The 22,269-nt window shown below is 41.7% G+C and overlaps 1 protein-coding gene across 1 annotated transcript in view; it reads right to left on the reverse strand.

The window, feature by feature from the left end:
• The window catches only part of LOC308294427 (cadherin EGF LAG seven-pass G-type receptor 1-like), a gene marked incomplete at both ends in the record, with an annotated part of 76,989 nt that overhangs the window by 13,195 nt on the left and 41,525 nt on the right, over positions 1 to 22,269 (reverse strand). The window contains 19 exons of the mRNA XM_080737160.1: positions 4,091 to 4,194; positions 5,484 to 5,605; positions 6,449 to 6,574; positions 7,018 to 7,144; positions 7,686 to 7,765; positions 7,880 to 7,992; positions 8,372 to 8,546; positions 10,511 to 10,711; positions 10,878 to 11,004; positions 11,459 to 11,626; positions 12,066 to 12,282; positions 12,959 to 13,108; positions 13,623 to 13,806; positions 15,527 to 15,736; positions 17,223 to 17,317; positions 17,642 to 17,743; positions 18,422 to 18,605; positions 19,335 to 19,455; positions 22,020 to 22,161. Coding sequence (XP_080593286.1) covers positions 4,091 to 4,194; positions 5,484 to 5,605; positions 6,449 to 6,574; positions 7,018 to 7,144; positions 7,686 to 7,765; positions 7,880 to 7,992; positions 8,372 to 8,546; positions 10,511 to 10,711; positions 10,878 to 11,004; positions 11,459 to 11,626; positions 12,066 to 12,282; positions 12,959 to 13,108; positions 13,623 to 13,806; positions 15,527 to 15,736; positions 17,223 to 17,317; positions 17,642 to 17,743; positions 18,422 to 18,605; positions 19,335 to 19,455; positions 22,020 to 22,161 — 2,748 coding nt within the window. The remainder of the gene's footprint in view (positions 1 to 4,090; positions 4,195 to 5,483; positions 5,606 to 6,448; positions 6,575 to 7,017; positions 7,145 to 7,685; positions 7,766 to 7,879; positions 7,993 to 8,371; positions 8,547 to 10,510; positions 10,712 to 10,877; positions 11,005 to 11,458; positions 11,627 to 12,065; positions 12,283 to 12,958; positions 13,109 to 13,622; positions 13,807 to 15,526; positions 15,737 to 17,222; positions 17,318 to 17,641; positions 17,744 to 18,421; positions 18,606 to 19,334; positions 19,456 to 22,019; positions 22,162 to 22,269) is intronic.

Here is a 22,269-nt window from a genome sequence, read left to right on the forward strand (position 1 = left end):
ATATGAAAAGAAAGAAAACTGCAAACTTGTTACATTTTGTTAACAACTCGGTCTAAGTTAATTTTGCATCATGGAGAACATTTCAGTTCAGTCCAACACAGCCAAGGATCATTATGCGTTATGAGTCAGCTTGTAGCTATTTAAACTATACTTTGAAACGTGAACACATAATTAGAGGCTGAACTCACTTAATATTAAGGCCCCCACCCTTGCAGTACTAACTTTTAGATTAAGGGCCCTCTCTAAAAACACATACTGTAGTGTAAACTAATGCACAAAGCAATCATTCACTGAAGTGAATCAAAGTATGATGATGCTATGTTTTGTGTGGAATTTAAAGCCATACTGTGTAAGTTGCCCAACTAGTGGTCATTAGCCCTATAGCAAACCGCGGTCGCGTCCGCGTCTTTCGTCCGTTTTTCGTACCTTCAGACCCCCGCGTCTGCCTCCACCTCGCTGAGATCTATCTTTTAAGGGGTCCCTTGTTCCTGTGCGTTCAGTAATTCCAGAGATACGGACTCCTTCACCCTGCCTGGTAGGCGAAATTACCTAGAGAAGGGATGGTACAAACGGGCGACAACAAATATGGCTGCCATAGCGACCCCACTTCAAGATGCGCTGTGATTGGCCGGCAGTTGTATAACCCTCGCTGTGATTGGCCGGTAGTGTGATGACGCAATTTTGGCGCGAGATCCGGTCCACGGCAAGGATCTCAGTTTACATATAGAGAAGGCTTTACAGGCTGAAATTCACGGCGCGGATCTTCTAAAACTTTTGTGATTTAATAGTTAGGAGAATTTTAAGATTTGTTTTATAAAAAAAGTTACATAGTACAACTTTAAGAAATTATTATGGTATATACATTATAAGCTAGAATTACATTTATTGTCGTGATTGTTTTAATTAAGCAATTTTAATTGTTTTAATTAACAAAAGGAAGGATTATGATGTGGCAATAAATATAATTATAATTTCCTTTGTTAGGGAGACTTACATAGTGTAAACGTTCCCGCAACTTCTGTTGACCTTAGGCACACACACACACAAACACCCTGACCCTACCTGCTGTGAAACTGTCTTTCAGTTGCCCTGCTATCTGATTAGGCCATGACTTTGTGTATTATGATATAACCTTTGATCTCCAGTGCCCTTTGAGGTTACCTCTCCCCCTCCCTCTCCCCCTCATCCCCCCTCTCTGACACACACACACACACACACACACACACACACACACACACACACACACACACACACACACACACACACACACACACACACACACACACACACACACCACCTCCTCCCTACCCCCCATTCTCCCCCCCATCTCTCTTCTCTCTCTCCCTCTGTCTCTCTCCAAACTGTATCTATATCTATGTAAGGAATATACTCTATGCCTTATTATGAGTTCCATCATATACCATTCTGTAATGTATTGTTTCTATATGATGATTGACAAGGAATCAATATACTGTATGTATATACTGTCTGACAATTGCCAACTAATGTATGCCAAACCTGTCTGTATGTTCCCTCCCACTATCTGTCCTCCTGGAGGGAGGAGCTCACCTATGCATGCAATATATACGATGTGTTAACTGACATGCGGGGCCTTATCCTCTGCTAACAGTCATGGACTGTTGGCAGACAGTGAGCCCGGACACATATGCTTTCTCTCATTGACTTGGTCAATGAGACAGAGTATCTATTTGACTGTGTTCGTGATCAATAAATTACACCAGAAACCAGACCCAGTTGTTCTTATTCAAGCATCTCTCAGCACCGTGTTGGCCTCCGAAGCGTACAATATGTACGCTCTCCAAAACCAGCCCTATCAGTAACTCGGGTCAAATTACTGGGTGTGAAATTAGATGATTTATTATCTTGGTCTGATCAGATTGATCATATTGTTGCAAAGATGGGTAGGGGCATTGCAGTTTCTAGAAAATGCTCAGCTTATGTTCCATCTTCTGTCATGAGTGAAGTTGTTCGGTCACTTGTTTTATCACACCTGGACTATTGCCCTGTTATTTGGTCTAATGCTGCTGAGAAACACATGAAGAAACTTCAAATCGCTCAGAATAGAGCAGCTCGATTGGTTCTAAATTGTTCTTTCCGTACCAATGTATGTGAGATGCATAAGCAATTATCATGGTTAACCGTAGAGGTGAAATTAAAATATAGCCTTTTGATGTTCATGCATAATGCTATGTGGAACAACACACCACACTTCTTTCATGAACAGATATTATTTTCAGGTTTCTGTCATGAACATTATACCCGTCAAGTGAGCTCAGGTCATCTGGTTGTGCCAAGTCACAACCAGAATAGTATGCTGAGAACTGTTCTTCACAGAGCTTTTTCAGCTTGGAATATGCTCCCTATAGATTTAAGACATACCAGAAGCAGATTTTCTTTTAAAAGGTTACTCAAACATAAATTGACGAGTCCTTCATAGATGTTTGTGTTCTCTACTTTTGTACCTTATTTTTATTTATGTATTTCGTGTAAACACTGTATTTGTGATTATTGGTTATTGTTCTCTGTTTTTTATGCAGAGAGATGTCACTGTTTTTGCTATTAACTCGATTTGTGTCTATTTTAGATAGCAACATTTTTACTATTGTCTGTTTTTACTGTATGAATTATTGTGTGGACCCCAGGAAGACTAGCGACCACTTGTGGAAGCTAATGGGGATCCTAATAAAGAATAAAGAATAAAGAATAAAGCCCACAGCGCCCACTTGTAAAATTAAGGAATACTAGCCCTTACCCGTTCAAAGATATGAGCTCCAAAATGATGTGCAGTGTGTGGGTTATGGGATGTGCACTGTGCATACAGTATATGAGGGATGGAAAGTAACTTTAACTGGTGCTTGCATGATAATATGTAGGAGCATCAATGTAAGAAATACCCGTTTCGTTTAATGGCTAATGGTGATGCAATTTCAGATCAATTGCTCCAGCCACTGAGGATAAACGCTGTTTCAGACAGACACTCACTCAGACATTCGCAAAATTATAGTATAGATAATGTTTTTTGGTGGTTGTTAATTTAAAGTAGCCTGAATTGGCCACTAGGTGTCACTGTTGTGCTGTCTATTTCTCTGAGAATTCAGCAATGATGCTGTTGCAATGATGCCCTTACAGGACAGTGTAGTTACTGTGTGTGTGTGTGTGTGTGTGTGTGTGTGTGTGTGTGTGTGTGTGTGTGTGTGTGTGTGTGTGTGTGTGTGTGTGTGTGTGTGTGCGTGCGTGCGTGCGTGCGTGCGTGCGTGCGTGCGTGCGTGCGTGCGTGCGTGCGTGCGTGCGTGCGTGCGTGCGTGCGTGCGTGCGTGCGTGCGTGCGTGCGTGCGTGCGTGCGCGCGCGCGCGCGCGCGCGTGTGCCAGTGCCAAATGTGTCATTAACACTGTCAGTAGGCTAAGGTAAACACTCCACCCTAAATTGCTCATACCAGGCGCTACACCAGGCTGCTTTACACGTTTTGACCAACCAGTAAGACTCCCTAAATCGGGAGTTAAGCGACCGTCAGGTTTAGAAGGCAATGGTAGCCAATCAGGGACAGATCCATGTTAATGACATGACTTTAGAGATACTTTGTATCGCTTTGCGTGATTTTAGAGCAAAATCTGTAGAAGCAGGGTCCAAAAATGTGTTTTGCAAAAATCGGCCTGATGAGGGCGCTAGATGGGACAGATGCATGTTGATGACATGAGTCTAGACATACTGTGTACCGATTTGCGTGATTTTAGGGCAAGATTTGTAGGAGCAGTGTCCAAAAATGTGTTTTGCAACAATCGGCCATATGGTGGCGCTACAAGAGGGCCATGTGAGGAATGGGGGGTGGAGGTAGTGGATTGGCAGCCAAGGAGTGTGTGTGCAAATTTTGGCATGGATCGGGGCAAAGGTGGCTAGAGATATGAGATATGAGAAGGGCAAAAGTGTGACGTGTGACTGACAGCCGGAGGAGGTTTTGATAGTAACTGCGACTCGCAATAACTCTTAAAACAGTATGTTGTACAATTACAATTACGGTTAGGGTTAGGGTTAGGGTTGATCACAAATGACAATTTGCATATCTTTCCTCACCTTCTCGCTTGGAACGCTTGCGCATAAAGGAAGAATGGCCTTCTCCATGGTAACTCTTTTTCAGCGAGCCAGAGGAGGTGGTGCGCTTCTGTCCAGAGTCCTCACTTTGAACAGGATAAGTCACAGGTTACAGCACTGCATGTTCTGGTCAGGAATACTCAGTGGGTAGTAGGGAGGAAAATTACATGTTATGATTATTGTGGCAAAATTAATAGTGATTAACGATATTATCGCCATAATCAAAATATGCTTAAAACTTAAAATGGCACTTTTTGAACCCCCAGCATCCCTATTCTGGAGGGAATGTTTGCCAAAAATAGCCGATCTACAAGCTCACAATGCATAGCAACACGTTGATGAGCTTGTAGATCTTCTATTTTTGGCAAATCTATTTGTGTAGAGTGAAATAGGAGCAAAATATTAAGCCCATATTTGGCAATGCCCATATATGGACGCTCCATATGGCCAAGACAGAATTCATTTGCAAATCAAGACTGCTGACTATCATCACCTGGATCTCCATATATGAAGATCACAACACTGACCTCATCAAACCCTGGATATCCATACATAGAAACGACTGGATCATCACCAATATCTCCATTTATGGAGCTGGTCAATACCTTTACATCTGACCTCACAGACTCCATATATGGATATAGCTGACCTGTTCTGACATCACAGTGATAACTCGACGAGCTCAGCAGAAGGGTATACTGTACATGCCAAAGCAGCCATGTGCACGCGCCCATGTGCATGAACCCATGTGCACAATGTCGCTTCTCGCCCTTAGGGCGTCTTACAGGTTATTATTATTGTTGTTGTTGTTGCTGCTGTTGTTATTTTGTGAAAACATATTTAAGTCACACAGAATTTATCCAGGCATCATCGCTTTCCTACAGAAGAAAAGGTGAATCTTAATGGAATACGGTAAATGATTCAGTGCCTCACAAGGATACCATGTGTTGTTTTATTTGTTAAGGGCCTGTGTATTTTTGACTCAAACAAGGGTAACCTAAGCAACACAGCATGACTTTAATATAACTGAATACTGTGGAATTACAGATCAAACACTTTGACAGAATGTAGTAGGTAGGGGCTTGTTTCTGCCCTTATTTACTTTGTGTTTACTTGGAATTGTAGGCATTACATTTAGTTTGACTTGGTTCCACAGATTAAAACAATTAAAATAGCCGAACTACAACGCCTCGACTGTGAGGCGTTGTGAGCTTGTAGATCGGCTATTTTCACATTTCCCGCCCCCATTTTGGGAACCACTGCCCTAGACGGTCGCTGTTCATCAGCATGTAATAGTCAACGTTCTTGGGTAAATACTAATGACACAAGAAATGTATCAAAATTAAGTACAAATTCCAATTGGCGTTAACATTACCGTGCTTGGCTACTGCTCCTGCCTGATCTTGTAGTGGTGTCTAGTGAGGCTGTCGACTCTCCTATGGTAGTGCGATACAGACCGTCATCTTCAGTGAATGAGTGCTTGCCATTCAATGAACGCTGGGGAGAAAAGGAAGAGCACATTTATCCATATACAGCAGCTTTCAGAAAAACGTTTAGGTTAAAAATACAAATAAAAAAGTACAGATCCGTCCGTGTGTCTGTGAACAGCTAATACCTGCATGGCACCATTGGACCGATTGGACTTTGCACACACACTCCCATATGGTCAACATCCACATTTAAATCACGTATTGAGGGGCATCTCCACAATGCAAAGACAAAAATGACTTCACTTAAGGGCTTTGCACACAGGTCTGTACATTTTTTCCGTTTGCTGCATGGTTAAAATGCATTGGATTTGGTGTGCAATGTAGTGCGGAATCCTCACTGTGTATCCGAAAAGGAGTCATAAAAGGAGTCATTAGTTTTTACGCACAAATCAAACTGGGTTCGATCTGGAAAAAAACGCAATGCCGCAGCCACTTGTCACTTAGACATTTGTCACACAAATGCGACAAATGTCAATTTGAACGAGCTAAATTTAGGAAAACAAATGTTTACATATATAAGCCGCACCTGACTATAAGCCGCAGGTGTCCCTCCTGCTTCCCGCTAGAGCGCCCCTGGTGGCCGTTAGCTGTATAAATCTATATATAAATCCTTGTTAAAGACCATTGTCAAACAAACTAACAGGCCGTTAGCTGTGAAAATCTTCATATAAGCCGCACCGTTGTATAAACCGCAGGGTTCAAAACATGGGAAAAAAGCCACGGCTTATAGTCCGGCAATTACGGTACACATGATCTCAGGAGTCATGACAATGAGTGTCAATGAGTGTGAAACATTGTCCAATAAGATTACGTTTGCATTACAGTGGTCCTCATCATCTCTCCAACTCACAGTTAACAAAGTAGCACGGGTGGTGGTGGATTCTTCTGCTATGGTTTTCTTCCCTGTGAATACGTCCTTCAGGTTGGTCCTTACCTCTGTATTGAAAATACAGTGGAAGAGGAAAATGCAAACACCCTGGAGGTAAGGAAAGAGATGGTAAGGTTGTGCCTGTTAATATTAGGACGTCAGGAATGTTTATGTCTAATTCTATTGTAATTCTAAATGAAGACAGCTGTCAACACTGCTCAAATATAAAACAGCTGAAATTTTTAGTTTATTAGGTAATGACGGCTTAAGTGCTTAAATATGTGAAAACACAAATTGACATGAATCCAAAATACACTGATGATTGTGCTGTCAAACGATGAAACTACATGGAATCAATTAACAGGTTGTGGGGGTCCCTGCTTCATCTCTCTCTCAACTAAGGGGTCCGTGGCCTGAAAAAGTTGAAGACCCCTGATTTATATTGTATATGTGTCAAAGAAAAAGTAATTATAAAATTAATTATAATAATAAGACGTTACTGCGAAGAAAACGTCTAAAAAGCTCTCGGAGTTTTCCGGTTTATTGAGCACCTGTAGGCAGCTGAAGATGGCAAAGAGGTAGTGGAAGGAGATGACGTCGCTGTTGACCGCCATGATCCCCAGCAGCCAGGTGGCGCTAAGGAGCAGCAGGAGCAAGAAGGCCAATCGCAGAGCCGAGCTGAAGGAGGAGACGAGAGGAGAGACCAGGGTCACGGGGGAACCATGAATGAAATAAGGAGAGGAGACAAGAGGAGAAGAGCAGACGGGTGTAGAGATGATAAAAAATTTAAGAAAGAGAAGATGGAACAGAGCTTCAAGTTATCATCTATGACTCACCGTTGTCCAAACAGACCAACATATCGTCGCTGTCGGGTGGAAACCTTGTATGTCCAAAACCTTCCTTTTTTGTTATTATTTAAAAAATGATTTAAAATAGTCAAAATAGCCGATCTACAAGCACACAACGCCTCGCATCGCGAGGCGTTGTGTGCTTGTAGATCTGCTGTTTTTACTAGTTTTGTGCGACAGTCTTGTATGATGAAGCAGGGCTTTTTACTTTACGAAAAAACATACGCATTTGAAACTTGGAGATACAAGGTTTCAGCCCGACAGTGACGATATGAAACTTTTCACCGATTGGGACAAAGTTTAAATTAAATGAAAGTAATAATTAATAAGCTGCTATTATGTAGGAGCAAGTAATTTCTCGAGCAACTCACACAGCTCCTGTCTTTTCAAATGTCCAGTGCCTTTGTCTGCAGGAGGCCTTTGCTGCCAGGACGAATATGGCAATGTTGACCTGAAACGACAAGGGAAGAAGAGTGTGGTGAATCTACTGCTGTAGAAATCACCTTCCTTTACAACTAAATAATGACATACATGCACAAGCACGTGCACACACACCCATACATACCATCACCACTATGACTATGGGCCCTGCAATACTCCAGATGAGTGTATCATGGACAGAAAGCCAGCAGAAATCTGGGTTCCCATAACCCTGAGGGTCCAAGCCCACTGCGAGACCTGGAGAGGGAGGGAGAGAGAGAAACAACATTGATTCTTTGAAATAACTCACAATATTTGCGGCAGGTTTTATTTTTATATTTTTACAATAACCGTGCCACATAAATGTGTTTTTTTTTTTGCTGTACCCCATCGAACACTATTTTCATTTCATTAGTATTTCTCACACACACACACACACACACACACACACACACACACACACACACACACACACACACACACACACACACACACACACACACACACACGTAAAGGCTTTTCTTTTGCATTTACAGTACAATTCCTATGTGCGTGTGTGCGTGCCTGCTCGGGTGCTTTGTAAACGTTTGTTGTTTTTACACGTGCATTGTGCGAGAGAGAGTACTGTAGGTCTCACCAGTGATAATGGCAGGAATGCCCCAGCCAATGGCGTAGTAGAACCTCATATGGCCGTGGTTGATATTGCGGACCTCTGTCAGCATACGGTAAATGTGGAGCCCCTCAACAAACATCCAGGCAAAGGTGCACATGTAGGAGTAGTGTAGCAGGATAGCCACCACAGTACATATGAACTAACAGAGAGAGAGAGAGAGAGAGAGAGAGAGAGAGAGACGTACAGTAGATAGATAAAGACAAAAAATATCTTTCTCAATTGAAGTGGATGGTAGTGTCCACACTGGACGCTACCATCCTCTCTTCTTTATCTTGCCCAGTGGGAATCAAGTCCCAGCATGAAATAGACATACAGTGTACAGTACCTTTTCGTGGAACAGGACAGGAGATAAATGAGATAATATGGGGTAAGTGTTTAAATTTGAAAAACAGAATCTGTGTGAACTAACACAGAGATATGATAGAGTAAGTAGTGCTATATTTAACACAGTTACAATATGTACCAAATGAGCTTATCGCAACTCTCAAATTGTACCTAACAATCTTGATTCTTCACTTTGTATACAAAGATCCAAATCTTAAAAATATGCTGAGGAATCTTTAGTTTAGTTTAGCTCTGTCGTTCACTTTAATACTAGTGTCATACTATTGTAATATTGAAGTGTATTAATCGTTTGCCATTGTCTCTAAAAACAGTGTAATGTTGTTAAGAAAAATGCTACATTAATAAGGTTGTTGTTGTTGTTGTTATTCTAAATGAAAGGGGGGTAAAGTAACCTTTCTCATGTTCTGGCATTCTGTGGTGGATATGCCTACTTATTTATTTAGGTATGGATTACATATTGGGCCTTTCAATACAGGGTGATCATTACCAAGAGCAATGTCTGTTATATTATTGTTTGGATAAGCTTTCTATCTGTGCTCCACTCCACACCAGGATAATTAGGCAGCAATCTTTCCATTGAAATGAAACCCAATGAGATTGGTGAAACTCCATCCTAAATGCAGTCCAATGGTTTGGATGAAACCTAAATCACAGCTTTAGTTTAAGGTACAGTATGCTTGTGGCACTCAAGAGGAAAATAATGTTACGCTGTCTCTGTCATAGCCAAAACATCCCCTCACGTTCTACACCAGTAAAATCCTTGTATGACCTGTATTCTTCTTTAAAAACATAAAATACGCCTGGGCTATGAGTGTAATAATAGGGTATGTTTGATAATGCAATTGTTATTCATTGGATGAAACCCAGAGACAGCACTGTGTTTAATGAAAGACTGTCATGCTCTGCACAAGAAGCAGAAGACAAACCCCCGGAGGCAGCTCAGAAGCTCTTCCCCATAGTTTGCTAATCTCTAAATTAGACTGTTAACAGATTGTCTCAGAGCAAAGACAGGCCCAGTATATAAGTTACTTTTCCACAAATACACCTACCCTGCGGGAAAATCCATAATAAAGAAACAAATAACAAAGCGGCAGGGAATACACTCATTGCTTCCAAATACAATTATCTAATTTTGTTAGCTTGTCATGCACTTTATTGCAATCGTCAGGTCACAAGTTACTATGAAAACCTCCACCAGCTAACCGTCTGTCCATCACATCATGTCACATCACGTCACGTCACACTTTTGCCCCTACTCTTCTTATCTTTGCCACCGTGCAAATCACAACCTCCGCCACTGATTTCCCACATGGCCCTCTTCTAGCGCCACCATCAGGCCGATTTTAGCAAAACACATTTTTGGACACTGCTCCTACAGATTATGGCCTAAAATCACGCAAAGCAGTACACAGTATCTCTAAAGTCATGTCATCAACATGGATCTGTCCCATTTCCCATATTCCCTACTGATTGGCTACCATTGCCTTCTAAACTTTGTGTATGCGACATGACGGTCGCTTATCTCCCGATTAGGGAGTCTTACTGGTGTTAAACATGTTTATATGTATTTTTTATATCTATTAACTCAAACTGTTGCTGCACTGTGCTTTGTCCTCTTCAGCAGTCCAACACAATCAATAAAGAAAGCAAATAGCAAGCAGAAAGTTGTTCACTGCTCTTTCATTTTAAAATGACATTTAATTTACTGTACGGGTCCTATGTTGGAGAACATAACAGGGATGCACTTTCTCGCCTTACCGCATTCTCCGTCTGGTTGATTCCAAAGAGGAAGACAAGCTCGGAGAGGAAGATGGCCGCCACCAGGTTCCTGTGGATGTTGTGGAGGTTGGAGCGCAGTTTACGGAGGATGGCCAGTAGGAGGAAGGTGATGAGGAGGGCCACCAGCGAGGCAGAAACTGTTGTATAGGTAATGATCTTCAGAGGGAGGACCTCGCCATGCTGGAGAAACACAAAAACACATTCTGAGCAATAGTCAGGGAACAATGGAAAATATAACTGTCACCTTTTACAACATGCCCAGAATAGGGACACTAGGGTTCATGGGATTAAGAAGGACAACGAACCAGTAAGTGTTTGTGGAAATACAACCGTTAAATCATCAAACCTCTCTTTTGGAGATGTCCATCAGCACAGCGGTGCTGGAGGCGTGTGTACACTGACAGCTGATGTGGGTGTAGTTTCTGGCCACCAGCTCACACCCCTTGGCAGACCAACCCCCTTCTCCCTTAACCCTGGACCAAGAGAACAATTGGTGTCAATTATCTGAAATAAAATATTTTAACACTTCAAAGATTTACTTTACTTTACTTTTAGTACTTTTCACTTTATTGACTTAAAGGGGAATACCACTCATTTTCAACATTGAACTATGTCATTAATACCTTAGAGTTGTTGTGTGGAAATAAGAAAAAAGTCCCCCCCCCCCCCCCCCCCCTTCTGTGTGCCCACAACATGGACACGATCATGGCTTCCGGGGCTCTTCAAAATAAAGCGCAAGTGAATAGCGGCACTCTATAGCCAAAACATTACCAAAATAATGGCACCCCAAGTTTTAATGACATAGTTCAAAGAAGTTGTTCAAAGTTGAAAATGAGTGGTATTCCCCTTTAAGATACAGCAGTGATTACATGCTGCCCCATTTTGTACAAAGACAAATGTATGCATAACACAGAAGAGCGGTCTTACGCAAGTGAGTGATTCCAGAAGACGCACACTGGTTTGGTTCTTTCCTGAGTTTCCAGCAGTCTGTATTCTAGAGTGATAGGCTGTTCCAGAGGGCCGTTGATGGGAGCGCCCTCATTGTACAACACCGTACTCACAATGGGGGTGTTTATAATGGGCCGGTTGGGTAGCCTTAGCACAGCCACACACAAATAATGAAGTCAGTAGACTGTGTAGTATGAGTTAATAAAACACAACCATATTCATTTCACATCATAAACACTGACACATTTCTACTGTATAGTTACAAACACAAACAAACAATGCAAAAGCACACAGCTTCCCTCTATTTTTATTATTTCGCCGTTGTCGGGTGGAAACCTTGTATGTCCAAAACCATTTTAAATAGTCAAAACATTTTAAATAGTGAAAATAGCTGATCTAGAAAGCACACAACGCCTCACAGTGCGAGGCGTTGTGTGCTTGTAGATCTGCTATTTTCACTAGTTTTGTGAAACAGTCTTAACCTATATGATAAGACAAGGCTTTAATTTACAAAAAAAAAGAAGAAAAAAAAAAACATGCAAATTTTAATTACCAGACAGTAAATGACGGATAAAAGTGCACCTACCTCAGACTTCTCCGATCATGGTCATAATTCTCAGGCAGAAAATCTCCCAGAGTTCTATAGATGATCACAACAGCAACTGGGAGAGGGCCAGCGATCTCTACATGACGTTTTTTCTTAACAGATATCGTGGGAGACGCCGCGGAAGTTGACTCAGCAGGACCAATGGTGGAGACGGGCGTGTGTGCAGTGGGGGTGTCAGTAGCCGCCTCCGTGGAAACTGACAATACAAAGGGTTTCAAGTATTACTATAGAGTAACGAAGTTTGACGTCATTTACACATCCTACCTGGTTCCTGTTTTTTCCCCCCAATTCTATGAATTCCCATATACTTTTTTTCATATTGTGTCATATAAGAACTGTGTTTCAAACATAAACAAATGATCTCAGCGGTTTGACTCATGGATATGAAGAAACAACTGATGGTGAGAAAACGCTGAGATGTTACTGTCACCGAATTACAGAAGTTAAATTTTCACCAGAAACAGACTGTATCAAATATTAGTGACTGACTATCATAAAGCATACAGAGCCACCTCCCCGACAATATTGAGGAGACCGTTTGTTTATTTTTGGACCACAATGCTTATATGACAGCATTTTAAGATGACTCAATGTTATTCTCCTGTAGAGAAATTACTTCCGCGAACCGGGGGATGAGCGAGTGACGTCATGACTTTGTTACTCTATACTAAACATTCCTTGGATTATGGTTCATGATGTTCGTGTTTTGACTTGAAAAGAAGGTGTACAAGACCCTTTAGGATTAGGTCTTAAGTACTGTAAAGTGTCATGATTCTAGGACCATTACATCCAATCAGAAGCACATTGTTGATATACTGTAAGAGTAAAGGCTGCTCTCTTTTAGTGTTCTGCGCTGGCACTTAATACTTTACCTGCTATACTTTTGATGTTCTCTGTTTGTGAGGAGAACTCTGGAAAGCGCACATAGGACTGGAGGTCATTAGGGAGGACAGGCTGGATTTCATCAAAATGAGGCATCTTCCTTTGGGAATTGGCAGGGTCCAGGTAATCCACAGAGAAAACTGTGTACAGTGAAACAGGGTTGTTTCAGTTAAAGTAGTGAAAAAAAAATATTTTATGCATTACAATACGTTTGAAGTTACCAAGTGCGAGTAATGGATGGTAAACAGTGAAACAAAGTGCTCAGTGTTCTTTTTTTCACACTTATGAAACATGTATAAATAAAGATTAAATGTCGGGGATAGTATGTACATATTTGTGTCTGTCCTTTACCCCATGTCTTTTCCAATAATGACAGCCTCACTGTATATTATCTCGCTTATTACATGGCTACTACTTATTTGACATGAAACATTGATTCAAAAAATGTTTTAGTCTGCTTCCATAGTGCCATAAACAAAGGCAAAGTAGTGGTTTAATAGATGTTTTTGTTTACAAAAAAAGAAAATTGCGTTGATTCGACGCTCTTCTCTATTCAGCGCGTTTCTCCATTATTCGATTAATCGAAAACGAAATCGATAGCTAAGAAGATGGCCAATAGTTGCAGCTTGACTTGAAAGAGAAGAAAATGCTCACTCATGTTGTCTGTGATGATGGTGAAGGGCTTCAGGTAGGTTTTCCTCATGTTCTGGGCCATGTTCTGGGCGTACGCCTCAAAACTCTGCAGAAGAAGGGTGGTCCCGCTCTCTGAACGTTGGATCAGATCCCAGTGCATGGCGTTGGCTGGATCCAAGATGGCACTGCCTGCCCGGACAATATTCTACAACATTGATATAGGCCATATTATATTAATACAACTCCATAATGGTGTGCATTTTTCATATAATGCAGTATGTGTAAAAAATCAAGCTTAATCCATTAAGATCAGAGGCCGCTTCTACAAACGCCTTCTAAATCAGTGGTTCTCACACATTCAAGACTTAAAAAATAGCAGATGTACCTGTACTACGAAGCAACGTGCTGTGATCGTATATCTGCTATTTTTGAATATTCAGCGCTAAAGCCTGAAATGGTTTTAATGGGATATTATAGTGTAACTTTAAAAATGCAAAACCTACACTACAGTATATTCAATGTTGACAATCAAATAGTGAAAACAGCAGATCTACAAGCTTGTAGATCTGCTGTTGCAAATGTCTGCCTATTTTCACAGACAGCTGTTCACCCCAGTTTTAGCTGAAAATTCACCTATTATGGCCAGAATATAGGGACAGTTAAGTGGTCAATCAAAACAACAGACGACACAACAGGGTCATGTAGTATTGACAGTATATATTTTTGTGTTAACTTGCACAAAGTACTGATAGTTCTGACCGTATTTTTTTATCCGACATTTAAATACTTTTCTCTGATGATTTCAAGTATCTGGCATATTGTGTTACCGCAAACTATAAATTATAGCAATTTCTTAATACTTTTCCGGTGAGTAGTTACACCTTACACACAGAAAGAAAGAAAAGAAAGCTGAGCCAGTAAAGAATGGGTGAGGGATTACTTTGTGTATTTAATCCCAAACTAACACCTGTGTGCTTTGGCCCAGGGCCCAGCAACACTCCTACCAGTGCTTCCCATTGGCTCGACCAGACAAAAAGAAAAAACCTGTCTCCATAGGTCCTTGACCTGATACACTTTCCAGCTGCGCTTTCCGTCATAAACAATACACCAGTGAGCTGAGCCAATGCCAGGGGTATACAGTTAGCTGTTAGCCTAGCCACCAGCTTTGTGTTTTGGTCACGACCTTAATGAAAGTCATAGAGTGCTTGCTAATCGCTTCACTGTATTCATTACACTTAATCCCCTGCCCAGCTCAACTCCATCTCAGCAACAGCATAGAGAATATCACCTTCCCAAAAGGAGGAGAATAAATACCCGATGGGGAAAACAGGCTCTTAGCAAACCTGTACCAGCTTTTAAGGGGGATTTGGCAACTTAGCAACTTAAGAACTTGCAGGGCTCTTAAGCACTTTAGTCAAACAATGAGGTAATTTTTTTTCTAACTTAATGCCTTAAAGCTGAGTGGGAGACCTCAGGCAACAGCAAAAGCTCACAATCAGTTGTCTTGTCACAGTGTCCTTATCAAATGAAATCCCAGCAATTACATTTTAACTTAAAAAGGACAAGAGGTTATTGTTGTTTTATATTAGTCTTATATTAGGCATGTTATGCTTCATTTTAGACTGGAGAGTTGGGACAGGAAACCGAGAGAGATGGTAGACGTGCAAAGCATGAGAGATTAGACCTCAGTCCTCACGACCATAACACCATTTTCTTATTTATGATGACAGTAGATGATTGGTTGTGTGTGTGTGTGTGTGTGTGTGTGTGTGTGTGTGTGTGTGTGTGCGTGCGTGCGTGCGTGCGTGCGTGCGTGCGTGCGTGCGTGCGTGCGTGCGTGCGTGCGTGCGTGTGTGCATGTGTGTGTATTACATGTCTTTTGAACTCATTGAAACAAAACTTTTAAAAAAGTCAGTGAATTGTACCTCATGGAACTGAACATCCCTCATCGCAGACATATTAAAGCCTTGCTGCTGGCTTTCGAACTGCAGCAGGTTGGTCAACAGGCTGTATGCCGTCTTTACGTCGTTGCCATGAAGAGCCACCGTCCGATTGGTGGCGGTCCGCAGCATGCTTGCCACACGCCTCGACCTCTCGCCGTCTATCCGCGACCCATTGCAATGCAGCTCCTCGTCCTAGGGGGAGGCAGAGATGAGACACAGGGTCCAAGATGAGAGAGGGAACTGGAATATCAGTGCAGACAGTGCAGTTGCAATACGAAAATAGCTTCTTGTAAAGGCTACTAAATATACTGTATTTTGTGGGGTGGGGTCCTTGAGGATTGCTCGGAATATGCTTGTGAACCAGAGCTCAAAAAAAGGTTGAGAACGCCAGACCAACAGTATGGTACAAAGTGATGAACTCAGTTCACCCCTGACGATTAGACATTCCACAGACTGAATACTGCTTGAACTGTCCTGACCTGTCTCAGACATCTGTTCAATGCACATGGGAATTTACGCACATTTACAGCGTCATACATTACATATTTGGGGAAATGAACGACAGACGCAGTAATCAAATAATTGCCAAAGTGAAAGAATTTCAAAGTAATATATTGGTAAACATTATTAAGGAATGTTATGGAGGATCCTCATCTATCTTTCAACCATGGCCTTGTAAAAGAATCACATTTTAGACAGTTTAATCATCAGAAATATTGTGGTGTGTGTGTTCACAGATAGCATGGTGGTTCACATTTAGAAGCATTTATTGTACACTGTAAAATCAAGGTTACATTTTACTCTCAGGATTTGCCAGCCTCTCTGGCCTGTTCAAATCCTGCCAACACACTGTCTTTTGTCTCCCCTGCAGCATCTCTTTATCAGTTTTCATACTGTACTTTCTTCAGAAAAAGTCTTAAAGGGAGTAGACAATCTACTCCCCTTTTTAAAAGAAAAATATTGAGCTATGAACATGAGGGAGCAATTTTTGTCTCTGCCAGGCCATACATTATGCCTGTGGTCACATGATCAAGATGTAACTGTCAAGCTTTTTCAGATTAGCTTTGATTGTCTTTCAAAGTTTGTGGGAGGGGGCCAAGGAAGAACCTCAATTGATGTCTTTAATGTACCTGATGGTGGCGCTATTGCTATACGAGCTTGCTCCAGGTTTTTCAATCCTCCTTGGATCATCATGCATATAGATACAGACTAGATTTTCCTCCATAGTTTTCTTCAAAACACACTTTTTGCTAAACACGTTTGGACACACGTCGTTACACATTATCTCTGGAGTTATGTGATCAAGCTGTATCAGTGTGATTTTTCAGATTCCATTCCAATTGGATATGACTGCCTTACAAAGTTTGCAAGCAAGTTCACAAATGGAAAATGTGTTTGCCTTCTGTAACTTGTGAGTAACTAGGATCAAAACACTAATATCAACCTTGGGCACATATCTAAACTGTATGCAGGTAAAATTAGATGCCAAGTTTGGAGACTATAAAGTTTCTCTCCAATTCTGTATATAAGAACAGTTCTTATATTAGCAGTAAATCAACTCAATATGATATGACAAAGACACACACACACACACACACACACACACACACACACACACACACACACACACACACACACACACACACACACACACACACACACACACACACACACACACCTGATTTTTCAACTGGGAGAAAGTCTCAGAGGTGCAGTTGAAGAGGTCAGGAGGCAACCAGCTGTGCTCGTCACTGCAGTGGCGGATAGCAGTTCCTGGACAGGGGTAGACAGTGATTTGTAGGTGCAGTTCGACAGTTCACTTAATGAAAACAATCTGGAGGAACTCTGCAATACCAAGACATGTATGGGATTCATTAATGCAAACTGTAGAATCATTTAATTCCCCATGTTTAAAGTTTCTGGAATGCAGAGGTCACAACGCAAAGTATTTCCTGTTTATTGCTTCCTCTGCTAGGAGGTTGTGTTCATGATTCCATTTAGTAAAAAATAAAAGGAGACACTTCTCACATTGACAAAAAAAAAGCAAACGTGAGGTAATGCTACGTTTAGTGATAACTTTACTTTGTGTTCACTTACCAGTGGACCTTTTGGGACACTTCATGGCTGCAGGTTGGCCAAACTGGGTTCTTGGCCACCAGATCCCTGCATCAAAAGCCTTAGGACAGCCCTCGTACACGACTGGAAGGGACAGAAAGCAAACGTAATATTTTACAGTTCTGTGAGCTAACAAGATGTGGAGAAGGAAGAAGTGAGTGAGCAAGTAGAGGAAGGAAGGAACGAACAAACAAACAAAGTTGGAAAGGAAGGGAAAGTAAGGATCCACGAATGAGAGGAAGGATAGAAAGAATCTGTGAAGGAGACATAGTGCGGGGCCTTAAGGGGAGACAATGCTCATTTCGGGCAAATCTGTCTAAAAGCGCCAGATTTTGCACAGATGTAGCCCAGAGCTTGCTCTAATGATTTAGTTAGGGTGCCCAAGCCGACGACCTTCGGGGTCGCCACAGCGGCCAAATCAAGTTTGGCCCCCATCGACTTTCTATACAGGAGGAAAATACCCAGAAAACAATCTGCTTTAAGTAGGATGTGAGGGGTCTAACTAGGGGTTTGTCATGATGCTGAATCCATTGCAAGCATTTGTTTTGCACAAAAAAACATTCCTTGGGCTATAAATGGCCCCAGAAAACACCCAGAAAACTGTGAAAAGTGATGACTCATAACTTTTCATCACTAAACCATCACTTTTCATCACTAAACCATCGTTTTCTGAGTGAGTGCAGTAAGTGAGCAAGTGGGCGAGAAAATGAATTGACTAAAAAGGACGGATTGTTTTATTCTGTAGTAGGGTATATAGCTTACCAATGCAGCCATTGGAGGTGACCTCAGCATAAGGGTTGTCACACCGATTGCACTGACGCCCGATGACCCCTGTCCTACACTGGCACTGACCTGTGTGGGGGTCACACGTACGAGACAGAGCACCCAGTTGGAAACACTCACAAGGGTGGCAGGTGTCGCTCCCTTCAGGACGAAAATAGTTATCCTGCAAAACAGAGCACAGGAATTTATTGGCAGATAAAATGAGGCCCTGTAAGACATTAGAGTAGAATCAGAATCATTTTATTGCCAGGTAAGGAATTTGCCTCTGTGAGGTTGGTGCAATATCCTGAAAGCAACAGTATATAAACATTTCCTATTCTCTATCCTCCCTTTTTCCCCATCTACATCAAATCTTTTCACCAAAAATAGCCAATCTATAAGCTTGTAGATCTAATATTTTCGAATTGATAAGGATAAGTATAAAGAAGTTAGATACTGTACATATTTAATAAAGTTGAAGTTGTCTACTGCAGTGGTTCTCAAAGTGGAACAGAAAAATTAGGAACCGTTTAACAACTCTAGAATACTATGTTATTTTTAAAGCATTTTGAGAAATCTATTAAATTATTCTAAATTTGGAATGAAATTTGGAATTTAGAATTCTTCTACCAACACATCCATGGCACAAAATATTATAGGATTGGGGTCCTTGTTTGAGAACCACTGGTCTGGAATTTGACAATGTAGATTGGGTTCCAGAGATAAAAAAAAAAAAAAAGAATGGTATCAAATGAGGGACAGAGCCATGTCCATTTGGGGGTAAAAAAAAAAAAAAGAAGTTGTTCATGTGATAATGTACAGAAGTATTGTCCACTCCAAATATTATGCGTATCCACCACTAGTGCAGAAAATGATGTGATGTCAGTTAACAGTCTACTGTACAGTACTGTACCTTACAACGACACTCCCCCGTGGTTTTGTTGCAATCCCGATAGAAGCCTTTGGAAACATCACAGTTACACGGGCCACAGATAGGGTTCCCCCACCACCCGCGAGCACAGGGGAGGTTAGCTCTGGAAGCAATAACACCATGAATTAGCCCCACATTGGCACACAGACAGCAGAATGATCATGTACTTAGGGGCTGTCTCATAAATTGGCATAAATAGGTTACAGTAGGTTGTGTGTCCGTCAATTGTCCTAGTGGTGTGTCTGTGAGCAAGGCTTGAAAAGTTACAATCTAGACATTTAAATGAGAATATTCCTAAAAAAAGGGATTATCTATATTATCAGGGGAGTAGTGGAGGGGGAACACAGGGGAACAGCATCCCTTCACTTCTAAAACTAGGATTTGGGTTTTGGTCATTTGATTTAGTTTGTTTTCATATTACATTGACACAAAGCTGTCACTGTAACCTGCAGCGGACGAGGTCAGACAGATCCCGTCCACCGTTTGGCTGTGATATCGCCCGGACAACCAACAACACTCTGCTGACTGTCCCTTCGGGTTATAGGATCTAGCTATAAAACTTGAGTCAGGCTGTTTACCTCTATACTGTGCGCACTACAAACTACAACAAGTTGTAAGACAGGGTTCCCCAATTAGTTTTCCCCAAGGGCCGAATTATGTCTAGGGTACCAAGCCGAGGGCCACAACATTGCAGGGGGCGACGGTGGCGTTCCCGCTACTCCAGCGACAGTTTTTGTCGTTGTCGGGTGAAAATCTTGTATGTCCAAAACAGTTCGCTGTTTTCACTACTTTTGTGCGACGGCCTTGTATGATTTGCGAAAGAACGTACAAATTTGGAGATTTTCACCTGACAACGACGATAATACTAGTGTTGTTGCTGCTCTTATAACACCATTATTACTGGGGTTGGTGTGGGCCAGACAGTAGCCCCCCGCAGGCCGCAAATGGCCCGCGGGCCGCCTATTGGGGAACCCTGTTGTAAGAGGAATCCTCTCATTTGACTACCTGACAATTTTGTCAGCATCATAGCCTAGAGTAAGTAAATGATATTTGCCCTTGTCAAACCCTGTTTAGCAATTACCGGTAATTCATTCTCCAGCAGTTTACCGTTGGTTAGTAGAGTTGCTACTTTCCAAACATTAATTGCATTTATTAGATACATAGTAACACAACCACAGAAAATGTTTTCATATCGTCTGCCTGATTTTATAGTGTGTGCCACTGTGTGCGCACGTGGATGCGCATGCATGTGCACATCCACGAAAACGAAATTTTCCACTACACCAACACAATCCTCAGGTTTACATCTGCACAACAACAAAAAAAAACTAAAAGAACAGAATAAAGAACATCTGGAAATGGTCTCTACAGAGTTGTAAAACATGAATAAAAAATGCACCAGGTCAACTTTAAAACAAGCAAAGCTGTTCAACACAGTCAGGTATCAAAGTGGAAAGATTACCCGAGAGAAGATTAACACCAGGGCAGTGGTGTTAAGTAACTAAGTACATGTACTGTACTTAAGTACAATTTTGAGGTATTTTTACTTTACTTGAGTATTTCCAATTTCCAATACTTTTACTTCTACTCCACTACATCTCAGATCCAAATATTGTACATTTATTCCACTACAATTATTTAAAAACTTTACTTTGCATATATAAATGATTATATTATAAAACATACATTAATGCACTTTAGCCCTATGTTATACGTAGGCTATTTGAAAATAGCCGATCTACAAGCTCACAACGTGTTGCATCGGTATTTTGAAACCAATACCTTGTACTCAAGTACATTTTGAATTCCGGACTTATACTTACAACAGAGTATTTCTACACTGCAGTATTGATACTTTTACTTAAGTAAGAAATGTGAGTACTTTTTCCACCACTGCACCAGGGTGATGCTTTCCACGGGAATGCCACCTGCTAGAAAGCAGTTCAATGCATGTGTAAAGTGTAAACACAATAGGTAGAGCTGAAACCCAGGCGCTGTTCAGTAGCTCGACTGCCCACTGTCCTAAACAGTGGATGGGAGGATGGAGAGAATTCTGCATATTTGTAAATTTACTTGAGAATAAAATGCGATAAATGCACAAACTGCTAACATAGTTTTTAATATATCCGTTTACGCGTCCACCTTGTTTCCACCACTCGTCCCATAGACCAACACTATAAAGCACCTTTCAGACAGGACGCGGCTGACACGCCCTAGTAATTCGTTTTCGATGAGAGGCGGGCGATTATTTGGGACGCGCAGAAAAGTTGAGGAGCGGAGAGGCGGGCGGCTGGGCGCGGTTCTGTGAAATTCTCGCGCATGTGCTCGTTTGTGCACGCGCTTGCGGGCGGCAAGAGCTGGATTGTGGTCATCTTTGTGAAATACGGCACCCTGTCTGTAAGGCGCTTAAGGCTTTTTCCTTTTTTTCCCAAAACAAAAGTGAAACCTGTTTTTGTTCCAATCATCAACGTGTCAGGTGACCTTCTGGTTATCCCGGCAATAATTGGTGATCCATAAGCTAGCGAACAGTGCCATCCAGTGTCGGGGTAAACTCGGGGTAATGAAGTGAAAGATGTTGGCTGCCATGCTATTTGTGTCCAAAGTGGCCACTCATACCCCAAAATAAATAGTGCTGCTTTAATACTTAAAAAATTAAATTTAACTGACTTTTGCTGGCAGTATTCTCCATAGTAGCTGGCACCACATTGGCAGCTGTAACCTTGAGGAGAGCTGGGCTGGCGGACACAGGAGGACACATGCTGACAGGGGTTGAGGAGACATGCATCCACGCAGTCCCTGCCAAAGTGCCCTGGGAAAATGGAGGAGAACGTTACATGCATACACATGCCTATCAGATGCTTAGCACAAGTGTGTAGGTTCATTGTTTATGAGGTATTCTAGTATCTTTGAGGCACTA

The sequence above is a fragment of the Nannobrachium achirus genome (assembly GCF_963921795.1).
Source record: "Nannobrachium achirus genome assembly, chromosome: 11".
NCBI classification, from domain to species: Eukaryota; Metazoa; Chordata; class Actinopteri; order Myctophiformes; family Myctophidae; genus Nannobrachium; species Nannobrachium achirus.